Source organism: Cricetulus griseus, chromosome 3 (assembly GCF_003668045.3).
Source record: "Cricetulus griseus strain 17A/GY chromosome 3, alternate assembly CriGri-PICRH-1.0, whole genome shotgun sequence".
Lineage (NCBI taxonomy): Eukaryota > Metazoa > Chordata > Mammalia > Rodentia > Cricetidae > Cricetulus > Cricetulus griseus.
Window position 1 is genome coordinate 69,586,253 of NC_048596.1, and position 13,032 is coordinate 69,599,284.

The window sequence follows — 13,032 nt, forward strand, 5'->3', positions numbered from 1 at the left end:
AGCCAAAAATGAGAACGACCTGTATAGTAAGAACTTTGAGTCTTTAAAGAAAGAAATTAAAGAGTATACCAGAAAATGGAAAGATCTCCCATGCTCTTGGATAGGTAGGATAAACATAGTAAAAATGGCAATCTTGCCAAAAGCAATCTACAGATTCAATGCAATTCCCATCAACATCCCAAGACGATTCTTCACAGACCTTGAAAGAACAGCACTTAACTTCATATGGAAAAACAAAAAAACCAGGATAGCCAAAACAACCCTGTATAATAGAGAAACTTCCGGAGGCATTACAATCCCTGACTTCAAGGTCTATTATAGAGCCATAGTCTTGAAAACAGCTTGGTATTGGCACAAAAATAGACAGGTTGACCAATGGAGTCGAATTGAAAAACCCTAATATTAATTAACCCATACACCTATGAACACCTGATTTTTGACAAAGAAGCTAAATTTATACAATGGAAAAAAAGAAAGCATCTTCAACAAATGGTGCTGGCATAACTGGATTCGGATATTTAGAAGATTCCAGATTGATCCATATGTATCGCCATGCACTAAACTTAAATCCAAATGGATCAAAGACCTCAACATAAATTCAGCCACACTGAACCTCCTAGAAGAGAAAGTAGGTGGCACCCTTGAACAAATTGGTATAGGAAACCGCTTTCTGAACATAACACCAGTAGCTCAAACATTGAGATCAACAATTAATAAATGGGACCTCCTGAAACTGAGAAGCTTCTGTAAAGCAAAGGACACAGTCAGCAAGACAAAATGCCAGCCCATAGAATGGGAAAAGATATTCACCAACCCTACATCTGACAGAGGGCTGATCACCAAAATATACAACGAACTCAAGAAGCTAGCCACCAAAACACCAAACAACAAAATTAAAAGATGGAGTGCAGAACTAAATAGAGAATTCTCAACAGAGGAATCCAAAATGGCTGAAAGACACTTGAGAAAGTGCTCAACATCCTTAGCCATCAGGGAAATGCAACTCAAAACCACTCTGAGATACCATCTTACTCCTGTCAGAATGGCTAAAATCATTAACACTAATGACAATCTATGCTGGAGAGGATTTGGAGAAAGAGGAACTCTCCTCCATTGCTGGTGGGAATGCAAACTTGTTCAACCACTTTGGAAATTAGTATGGCAGTTTTTCAAGAAAATGGGAATCAGTCTACCTCAAGATCCAACAATCCCTCTCTTGGGTATATACCTAAGAATGCACACTCATACAATAAGGACATATGTTCAACTATGTTCATAGCAGCATTATTTGTAATAGCCAGAACCTGGAAACAATCTAGATGTCCCTCAACTGAAGAATCGATAGAGAAAATGTGGTACATTTACAGAATGGTGTACTACTCATCGGGGGGGAAAAAAAAACAATGGAATCTTGAAATTCGAAGGCAAATGGATGGAACTAGAAGAAACCATCGTCAGTGAGGTAACTCAATCACAAAAAGATAAACATGATATATACTCACTCATTTTTGATTTTTAGACATAGAACAAAGGATCACTAGCCTACATTCCACACTGCCAGAGGAGCTAGGAAACAATGAGAACCCCAAGAGAAGAAGGGGATGGGGATAGGAACCCCTGACCAAATTCGGGGGCAGGGAGAGGAAGGAAAGTCTTCATCCAGTTGCTGTTCGAAGCAGAAACAGACACCCATAGCTAAGCACTGAACCATACTACTGGAATTCAGTTGTGGAGAGGGAGGAGGGTTGAGCAAAGGAGCTAAGATGTGGATGGAGAGATCTGCAGAAACAGTGGACCTGACCTACTGATAGAATGGAGACCCTAGTCATAAAGCTGGGGAAACAGCATTGGACCAAACCAAACCCTCTGAATGTGGGTACCAGCTAGGAGCCCAAGATAGTCTATGGGACCTCTGACAGCAGAGCCAGTCTTTATCCCTAGAGCACAAATGGACTTTGGGAGCCCATTCCCTATGGAGGGATACTGTTGCAGTCCAGATACAGCAAGGAGGGTCTAGACCCTCCCCCAAACAATATGACAGACTTTGAAGGTCCTTGGTAGAGGGCCTCACTATGCCTGGAGAGGAGTGGGGGGGTTGGGGTGGGTTGGGTGGGGAACATGGGAGGATGGGAGGGCAAGAGAATGGTGTGTGTGGGGGATGGGATATGTAAATATGAGTAATTAAAAATAATAAAAATTAAAATAAAAAACAAGCAGGGCAGCACTGACTCTGTGTTTTCATTGGTCTCACTTTGCGGCTAATATGTTCATTAAGTAGGGTCATCTTCTAAATAGAACATGACAAATAAGAAACAACACAATGGGAGATTTTACCATTTGGAGGGCTTGATTTTGTTGAGGTTGAAGACCTGTCTGCACACAAAGAAGAAGAGGCACGCTTGGTTTATTTGCTTAATAGAAAGAGGGAAAAGTTTTACGGGAAAAAAAAAAAACATGACAGTCAGAAAACATTACTAGAGGAGGTCTCCTCTTCTGTTGAGGTTAAAGACATGTCTGTATATAAAGCAACCCAGTGAGTAGAAGATTGTAACCTGAATGTTTGGACCGGGAAAATGACTCAGTAGGCAAAGCAGTTGCCTTGTAAGCATATGAACCAGAATTTGATTCCTAGAACCCTCAGAAAATGCCAGCCATGCCGGTATTCACTTACAAGTCCAGTACTACTAGGGAGGCAAAGATAGAAGGATCTCTGGGGTTCCCTGGCCAGCCAGGGTAGACTAATTAGTGAACTCCAGACCAAGAGACCCTGTTTGTAAGGAAGTGGTTGGCATTTCTGAGGAAGACATCTGAGACTGTTCTGTGCCCTATACACATGTGAACATGTGTGTGCATACACATGCACACATGTGCTGTACACATGAACATACACTTAGACATTTGCATACACATGAATAGCATATGCTTGCATGAATAGCCATATGAAATGAATACCCTTTCATTGATCTTTATGTTATCGTCAGTATGCTCATTGAACAGTCTCTCTTTCTAAATACTACACAACAAATGAGCAACCCATCTCATTAGGTTAAACAGCACAATGGTCCCTGGATGCCCCACTGACACTGGATGAATGTCAAGGATGCTCAGTGATGTAAATAGTTTATCTAAGCAACTAGAACCAAAAAGAACATTCAAATTACCAGTTGGAGTGGTTATAAATGGAGTAGTTGCCAAAGAGTCTGTAAATAAGAAAAGGTAAATGGTCAAATCCTATTAAATATCAAAAAGTGGAACATTGAAATCTGGCTTTCAATTATCTAATTAACTTATCTTGAGTGCCTGCTCCTCTGTGCCAGCACTAGGCTAGTGCTGGAGAGGACGTCAACAAAATTGTATTATGATTCGAGTCCTCAGAAAGAGGCCTGTCTCATGGAAAGACAGACAAGACCAAACATTTCATAAGGAGTTGGAAAATTGCAGTGATAGTGCTATGAAGCAGGTGTGTGTGTGTGTGTGTGTGTGTGTGTGTGTGTGTGTGTGTGTGTAGTGTGGTGTGTGTGGTATGGTGTGGTGTGGTGTATATAGTGTATGGTGTGGGGTGTGTGTGTGTGGTGTGATTTGGTGTGATGTGGTGTGGTGTGGTGGCATGTGGTGTGTAAGTGTGGTATGTGTGTGTGTGTGTGGTGTGTGTGTATGGTATGTGTATGTCTATGTGTATGTTGTGTATACAGTGTGTGTGTGTGTGTGTGTGTGTGTGTGTGCTATGTGTGTCTCTCTGTGTGTGTTGTGTGTGTGTTGTCAGAAGCTATAACAAGGCCAAGGACCTACCCTCTCTCTACTAACCCTCCCTTCATCTTATTCCCAGTGCTGGGCCTGGTTTGATGAGGCAGTCGGCTCAAAAGCAATGATAACCACTCTCAAGCTGTGTGCTCATTTTAACCCCTGCCATGGCAAACACCCTGCTTCAGTGTAGTGGGCAAAGGCCATTATCAGGTGACGGAGTTACTTCTACCGAAGTGGTAGTGATACCTGATACAGAACACAAGTGGGAATGTTACTCAACTGATCAGAAGTTTTCATTCATTTTCTGATTACACTCCATCCCACCTTTACTGCAACCTGCCTTTGTTGTTGGGAAAACTGATGTGAGGGGTAGTTATTTCATGTCTTTCTGAGTAAGAATTAAAACATCCAGATTCAAAGCATACACCCTGTGATAGTTTAAATTAAATCTTTCCTGAGATGAAACCTGCTGCTTGCATGATCCAGACTCATTAGGAAGAATATCTCTGTATTGGCATATGGTACAGAGGCATTGTACTTAAAGGACATTGGGGCAAGTGGGCATTTTTGCTCCATATGACTATTGTAGCATCTATTAGCATCCATGCCATTGCCAATATGGGGCTAGCCCTCCACACCTCCAACCTGTTTTTTCTTAATGTATAGTCAGTAGGATGGTCAGAGAGCTCAATGCTAAGGGTATGCAAAAAGCAAACAACATATTGGCAAGCTGTGAGAGAGGCTCACTCACATATATGTATGCAAACACTTGACTTGGACATGAACTTGATCTTGACTTAGCTCCAGAGAGGCCCCCTAGGACTCTTGTGTACTTCTTGAGATATTAATTCAGCCAAGTGACTCTTGGAGAACCAGTAGTAAAGCTGTACTAGCTTGGTAGAATTTCAACATCATATCATCCCTGATAGTGAGTGAGTGGGAAAATGAGTAGAAAGCTTACCAGTTGCAAGGACCAAAGTTGCAGCTGAACTTGAAGTAGGAACTGTTGAAACAAGCAGGGTGAGAAAATTGTAGTTAAGCACCATCCTTGTTAATCAAGTTTATTTGTAAAAGTAAATGACCCCATACCCAAATGTGTCTTAATATATTTGGTTCTACTTTGTTCCTATTGGATTTCCCATAGTCTCTGTTTCATAAAGTTAAAGAAAATGAACAGTAACAAGGTAGTACATTGAGCTGCAGCCAAGGGACCTGGCTCCTAGTGTCCATGTAACAGAGTATGTGACCCTGGACGAGTCCCGAATCTCCAAACTTCAGCTCCTGCTTGGGAAGGTCTATCCTGTGGATCAGCACTATCTGTGTCCTGCTTTTAGAAATACAGATCCAGGGAACTGAAGAGGTGGTTCAATTGTTAAGAGCACATACTGATCTTAAAGATGACCTAGGTTTGGTCCAAGCACCTACATGGTAGCTTACAAACATCTGTAACTCCATGTCTGGGAAATCTGAGGTTCTCTTGTGACTTTTGCCAACACCAGGCACACACATGGTGATGGGGGATGTCCTTCTGTATATATGTTTCTCTTATTGGTTGATGAATAAAACACTAACACTGATTGGCCAGTAGCCAGGTAGGAAGTATAGGTGGGGCTACCAGACAAGAATTCTGGGGAGAGGAAGGCAGAGAGAAGCCACCAGGGAGAAGCCATGTGGCTGCTGAAAGAGTAACATTCTCTGGTAAGATAAGATGAGGTAAAAATACTTAGATTAATAAAAATGGGTTAATAATTAAGAGAGAGCTAGTCAATAAGAAGCCTGAGGCATCAGATGAACAGTTTATAATTAATGTAGTCTCTGTGTGTTTATTTGGGGCTAAATGGCTGTGGGATCAGGTGAAACAGAAACTTCATCTACAACATGGTGCACATACATTCATGCATGCAAAACATTCATGCACATAAAATAAATAAAAAGAAATGCAGACTCTTGGATGCAATTCTGAATTTAGCAGAATCCCCAGCAAGTTGTGTGCACATTAAACTCTGAGAGACATGGAAATGGAGATGACTACAGACTTGGACACACATGGTAGGGTCAGGAGCAAATGGGAAAGCCTCAGCTCACATGCAGGAAAATCCTCACTGCTTAGCCTCAGCCAATTGCTGTCCCAATGAAATTCACATTACCATTGGGCATTTTGAACTTTTTTCCCTCTGATCCAAGCTAGAAGTCTTGGTCTGGGGGTGTATCTTGGGGGTAAATAACTTGTATGAGGCCTCTGTGTTTGACCCCTAGCATGGGGGGAGAAAACAGCTGGATATGAGGATTTTATATAAAAGCCTCTGTTTTTAAAAAGTGGGGCTAATGAAAACTGAAGTAGCACCATTTCCAGGAAAATGGATGCAAGTGGAAAGACACCAGTCTCAAGAAGACAGACAATATCATGTTTTCCTTCATTTGTGGTTTGTGGGTTTTTATATAAATGCATAAAGTCATGTGTGTTTTTTAAGACATGAAAGTAGAAGCAAAACTGTCTAGGGGATCAAAGGGACTGACAAGAGTAAAAAAGGGGGGGACTAAGAAAAGGGAGGGTGGACAGTGTGAGAGGGGATTGTTTATGTATAATGTAGGTGTGTGTGTGGAAGTGTCTTTATGTAACACAGTATCGTGTACAATGGAGATATACAATGAGAACCACACACAGACTTGAAAAGGAGGAAAATGATGATTTCAGCACTCATAGGCAAAGCCAGGTAACCTGAATTTCAATTCTTAAGTGTATCAGTGGGCTCATGTGTTTCCCACTTGGAGTTTCTGGTCTCTGTGGTCTCTGAAGTTCTTTCAGCCCTTGTAAAGTGCTGAGCCGCAATGGCATCATACCAAATTTGTCCTGGCCTGGAACACCTCAGCACATTTCACAGATCCAACATAAAAGAAAGAACTGGTTTCATTGTGTGATTTCCTTTCAAAGTTAATTTTTACCAAGCCTAGAAGACAGCTTTGCAATTTTGGAAATATGGATGGCAGACCATTTCCCTAACTGTTTACAGTTCAGAGGGAATGTGGGCAGAATTTCTCCAACCTATTTAAGTGTATACTCATCAACATGAGCTCTAGAGTGAGCTCCAGAGTGTTGTATAGATGGAAATTTACAACAGGGTATAAGGCAAGAGGGGCTTACATTCGAAAGCCCATAGACAGCAGACATAAGCAATACGTCCATGAGGAGCTCCCATCACATAGACCACTAAGTCCCAGGACGTAGCTCTAAGGTGACTCTTTATCCTCATGTTTTACAGATGAAGGGGCAGCAACTCTGAGCAGTAAGGGGTCCTGCAGACCATCACCCAATGGCTAATGCTGGAGCCAGAGCATAACCCGGCTTCTAAGGCACTGCTCCCAGGATACAGCATGGCTACTCAAGAGGTTTCCTTTTCAGTCAAATAAATATGAATAAAATTGGTTTCAACCAAAAATTTAAAGGCTTTGTCACTATATGGCTTCTGAGAATACTTAATATATTAGTAGAATGAATTCAAAAATTTCTCCAACACATGTAGCCATGTCATTCCTTCCTTCTCATTTCCATGTCACTAAATTAGTGTCTGGTCCTATGAGATGTACTCAAAGCATGTGTCTCTGAAGTATTTTATGAAAATGTAGATTAGAGTTCTGTCTGAGATGTCTGAAGTCTAATGAAGATTATTAAAGATTTCAAACTGGTTGAAGAGCCTATGTATCAACCTTGATGAGAATGTGAGTAAAGCCACACTGTGGGAGCTCTAGCTCAGACACCAGATGTCTCAAAAAGAGAGGGAACAGAGGCTGGGGAGATGGCTCAGGTGGTAAAGTGTAAGCCATGTAAGCTTGTCACGTAAGCATGAGGACCTGGTTTTGGATCCCAGCATGAATCTAATAGCTGGTTCTGGGGAGACTGAAGCAGGTAGATTTCTGGAGCTCACTGGCCAGCCAACTTGGTTCAGTGAGAGACCTTGCCTCAAAAAATAAAGAGGAGAGGGATTGAGGAGGATACCTGATGCCAAACTCCATGTGCATATGCATATACATATATATTCACCTATGCACATGCATGTTCACACACACACACGCACATGAGAAAGGGAACAAAGTATACAATACTGTATTGCAATTGAGGAAAGCACTCTAGTTCAGTTTACTCCCTCAGTCAATAAATGAAGAAGCAGCTTATGTTTCTTTGATACAGATTTAGGGTACAGTTTCCCTCTTCATATATAACTGTTTAAGAGACAGGGCCTCATATAGCTCAGATTGTCCTTAAATTCAGTTGTAGCCATCTTCTGATCCTCCTGCCTCTACCTCCCATGTGCTGGGCTTACAGGTGTGTGATTCCAAGCCCCACACACTGCTGAGATCAAATTCAGGACTTTGTACATGTCAGGCAAGCACCTTGCCAAGCAAGCACATCCCAGCCACAGCAGGTCATTTCATTTGATATACAAACTGGAACCTTAATCGGGTAAGGCAATCTACATACTTAGAGAAAACAGTAAAGAAAGAAATATTACCAGGCGAAGTTGTCATTTCTGTGGCTGATGCTGAAACGGCAAAGCAAACAGAAACTTAGGAGATCATTTTATTATTTAAAAAGCTGATACATGAGATCTATTAAAATCCCATACAAACAACGTCTGGAATGTGGAACTAAATCAAGACCAGTTTGTTGTTATTGTTTTATTTTCATCTTTGTGTTTTTTTTTTTTTTTTTTTGCTAAGACTGAAATAAAAATAGGGATGTGTGAAGGCAAGAAGTTATAGATGTTCATTGGCTGGGAGACAGTTTGTCCCTCTGGGGTAGAGAAGAAAGACCACTTTTTTGGTGCAATGAAGAGGATGTATATTTCCTAGTGACAAATAACTAAGTCTCTTTTTCATTCAACCCTTAGACTGATAATGCTGATTTCTCATTTACACCAAACTAGGATTGAAACATAACGCTGAGTTGTCTGAACATTGGAAGAAAAATGTCCTTACAACAATAAAGCATATTATCACCCTAGATTCAATCTTCATTCAAATTTGTTCATAGTGTAGTATAGTTAACGGCATAAGTGATTGCAGCTCTCCTTCTGGGACACAGGAACGAAATGTTCTTTTGTTCAGTAACCAGATCCTTGGCATAGAGAGAGCTCTACCTGGGTCACAGAGAGTGCTAAGGAATACATATTAAACAAGCAGTCAACACAGAGACTCTTAACTGGTCCAGGTGCTGAGAATAAGTCATTATTACATGCTCAACTCTAAATTGGACATCTATACCAACCCACTCCAGGCTCAGGGAACACCGAGGAAGAGGGAGAGAAAGAATGTAAGAGCTGGAGGATGGAGGGTGTGCCATGCCTTCTGGACATGATATGGCTGTTGCCCTTATGATTCACTGCAGTAGTGATTATCTGCATAAGATAAAACCACAAGATCAATCAATATACCACTCGGCAGCATTGATTGAACTCAGTGGATTATAGAAAAAAAGAAAGCAAAAAGGAAAGGACATAAAAGGAGGGGGGGACATGTGGGTGGGATCTAGGTATACAGCAGGGAAAGTAGGAAGAGGACATTGGCGATGCATATGATCAAGATACATTGACTGAAATTGTCAAAGGATAAATAAAATCTAAAAAGAAATGTATTAAATAAGCAGATGAATGACTTAAATTCTCTTATCCTAGTCTCTGCCCCATTTAAGAGATGATTGGCCATGGTTATTTTCATTTCATCTTATTTTCTTCTCTATTTTACTTGCTGTTGGTGTGGAGCAAAAGAAAACATAATGCATAAACCTTGCTGGATTAAACACAGAAAGAAAGCAGCAAGAAACCATCCCAAATGAGAGGCCAAAAGGAAACAGTTTAAACTAAGCAAGAGAAACTGGATTGTGTTTGTAGAATTCTCAAGCCCCAGAGCTCAAAGCACACAACATAAGGATAATGCCATTACTGTAGTGGTTTCAGTGGATGGAGCACCTGGAGAGTCCTAAAAGACAGTGCAGTCTGTGAGCTCTCAGGGGAGCTCATGGGTGTTGAATCAAGCAGGGAATGCCGAGGGAGGCCAGGAGTGATGGGGTGGGAACTCCTGCTTTCCCAGAAAACCTTAGAAATTGAGACAGGGCCTTGGGCATGATTAGCAGACCCCAACAAGGACCAAATGTCCCCGTGTTAATTTCCAGGATTCTCACCAAGAATCACTGACAAAGCCAGCAGCAGGTACCTGAGCAGATGACACTGGCGTCTTCGTGATGGCCACAGTTGTGGACAGAGAAAGCTTGGTGCTGGCACTGGCCTAGCGAGGTCTCACTGCCCTGGCACTGCACATTATCCAGGAAGATGCTTCCCACGCCTTCTCCAAAGTGGCTATTCCCAAGGGCATTGACACCCTCCCCACAGTCCAGCTGCCGGCATACCACATGGGCATCCTCAATTCCCCAAAGGTCATCACAAACGGTGCCCCATGTGCCATTGTGGTGGACTTCCACTCTCCCTTCACACCGGTTCTTTCCATCCACCAATCTGATCATGAGATGACCTGGGGAAGACTCAGAGATTAGTCCTGAGTGTCATGGGCATCACAGTGGGCTTTTCTTTAGTTCTGAATACAATCCCTCTAAATTTCAGAACCATAGGAACTCTGGCCTCTAGGCCCCACCCACAGGACTACGCTGAATTAATGATTCTAAGTGCAATGACTTGATTTCCCTGGCTAATTCTGATTTCTTATCTACGGACTGAAAGTATGTTACGGGTATTACAATGATAATCATCTCCTTGGATCCAAACCACCAAATCTATAGACATTGGTGTTAAATATGTCAAACTCAAGTTTCATTTTTTTTTCTTTTCTTGTCTCTTGGTGTAATTTCCAAGTTAAGATCATCTAAGAAGCAGAGGGAAGACATGCAGTAACATCCACATGAATGAATAGCCTCCTCTCCCGTTCTGCTTTCTCTTTTGCAATCGCAGGAAAGCTGAGCTCTCAGTAGCCATTGATAGTACAGGCTATAACTTGGAGGGGAGTCCCTAGAGAGATCTAATAAACAGGGAGTAGTGAGAGAAGCAATGAGAGGATTACCAACTGTGGGAGCCACTTCTGCCAAAGCCGAGGCAACGCTAACAGCTGAAAGAGACAACCAGAAGCACTCACATTAGTGGGGGAGTTTTATCTGATAAAATACCACAAGCCGAGTGCGCAAGAATCCTTGTCATGTCCATGCAATGGGGCACACATGTGGTCTGGTCATAAGTTAAAGAGCCAGTCCGTGCAGCCAATGTCCCTGAGCCATCTTCCCCTTACCTGACTTACTAATACTCACTGAAAGCATCTTTCGACCTTACAGGCAGGTGGCACTTAAGGGGCTTGAGGCCACAAACGAGTTTTTATCCCCTGGTGCTGTGAAACTAACTCCTCAGATCAGAACAAAACGAGACAACCAGCAAACTGATAGAGTGGAGCAGACAGCCTCTCCTCACCCGGATCTCCGTATCACCTCCCCCTCACCTCTGCCTGGCCCTCTAGGGGGTAGAGAATGAGTTGTGCTGGGCAGTATTGAGGCCTGGCAGTAGGACAATTAATAAGAAAACAAGGTTATAGAGTTTTTGGTCAGGTTTTTTTTAGTGGTTACCTAAACTTGTCCCCTGTGGCCAGAGTCCCAACACCAGCCATCAGCCATGAGGAAAGTATCTGTACAGTCAAGCTGCTTGAAATCTCATCATGAGGACTTACAAGGTTGATGCACATAGAAGAATCATTTCCAGGAGTTTAAAACTGCCCTACAGCAGGGCATCACTCTGGCTTCCAGGTATATTATTGCTTAGAGGACTTCTGTGTATAAGGCCCGAAGAACAGGCTGTGACAATAGACAATGGACCCTCATTTCCTGACACTAGGGTGACAAATGTTATTGGCTGTTGGAGTGCCAAGGGGACTTGAGAGGCATGGGACTCTTGGTGGGAAGGCCAGGACAAGTTCACCCCTGCAGGGACCCTGTGTCCTTCTGTGTGGTTCTACCTGGTTTGTTTCTTGGTAGGAAAATGAAGGTCCTGCAGAGTTCGGATACCTGAACAGATGGCTCCAGCATCCTCATGGTGATCACAGTTGTGCATAGACAGGCCGAGGTGGCGGCAGTACCCTAGGTTGGTCTCTGTGCCCAAACACATCACGTCGTCTAGGAAGATGGGGCCAGAGCCATCGCCAAACAGGCTGCTCCTGGGGGCTGCCAGGGCCACCCCACAGCCCAGTTGTTGACACACCACTTGGGCCGCCTGAATGCCCCAAAGATCATCACACACAGACCCCCAGGTCCCGTTGAAAAAGACTTCTACGCGGCCCTCACACTGGCTTCTCCCGTTGACCAGTCTCACCAGCTGCAGATCTGCAGGAGCCAAGGGCCAAGTCAGCTGAGGGTCCTTCAGTGCTCAGAGGGAACAGTGCATCAAGATAGAGAATCTTAGCCTGGGCTGTGGCTTCTGGGCTGGGGTAACAAGCACCTGTCTATGAAGGGCTGTGCTGACGTGGGAGACCTACACACACAAAGGAACATATATAACCACTTTCTGTCCTGGAAATTTAATGTGTTTCTATCTATGCTGGATTGTCACCCTGTGAGAATGGAGGCCACAGGCAAGCATTGAGGAAGATGTATCTCAAAACGCCATGCTTCCATGGAGTTGTTTCCTTAGTCCTCATTTTACCTTTTCTTTTGAGATAAGAGTCTCACTAGTTTTCCTAGACTGGCTAGACCTCACTCCCAGGCAGACTTGGACAATGCAATCCTCTTGCCTTAGTCTCTCTAGCAGCTGGGGTTTCCAGGTCTTTGCCACCAGGTTCAGGGCTCATTTTTTTAGGATCATTTTTTCATAAAGTTGCTTTTCCCAAAATTGAAAACAATGTATTTGCAGGCAGAGAGTTCAGACTGTATTTCTAACCTGGTTCCCTCAGATGGGATGCAATTTACAAAATAAAATGAGTTGTTCAATACTTGAATCTAGAAAACATAAAGTATGTCTATCAGAGATGCAGCATCCTGAGGCAAGGTGGGGACTCAACCAAGGAAAAGCCCCTCTGAACTGAAACTGATGTAATTGATTCTCAGAGTCTGAACCCTCAGAACTGGGGTGGACTCTTTTCAAGAACTGACTAGAACACAATGTGGAGCCTGGCCTCTGAACATCAAATTCTGCAATTGAGATGGGTGGGTAAATTGGTTCTATCCTTGGAAAAAAACTTATAATAGGAGAAGCTACATGACAACCTTTAATGAGCTTCTTTGCCATGTAGGCCATGGAAATAATGTTC

At 42.8% G+C, this 13,032-nt stretch overlaps 1 protein-coding gene across 1 annotated transcript in view; it reads right to left on the bottom strand.

Moving 5' to 3' along the window:
- Nucleotides 1–13,032, bottom strand: part of LOC100766665 (putative DMBT1-like protein) — a 124,742-nt gene that overhangs the window by 30,677 nt on the left and 81,033 nt on the right. The window contains exons 35-42 of the mRNA XM_035441609.1: nucleotides 11,795–12,109; nucleotides 10,810–10,854; nucleotides 9,952–10,266; nucleotides 8,220–8,282; nucleotides 4,706–4,750; nucleotides 3,927–3,990; nucleotides 2,476–2,519; nucleotides 2,335–2,373 (exon numbers count right to left, since the gene is read on the bottom strand). Coding sequence (XP_035297500.1) covers nucleotides 2,335–2,373; nucleotides 2,476–2,519; nucleotides 3,927–3,990; nucleotides 4,706–4,750; nucleotides 8,220–8,282; nucleotides 9,952–10,266; nucleotides 10,810–10,854; nucleotides 11,795–12,109 — 930 coding nt within the window. The remainder of the gene's footprint in view (nucleotides 1–2,334; nucleotides 2,374–2,475; nucleotides 2,520–3,926; nucleotides 3,991–4,705; nucleotides 4,751–8,219; nucleotides 8,283–9,951; nucleotides 10,267–10,809; nucleotides 10,855–11,794; nucleotides 12,110–13,032) is intronic.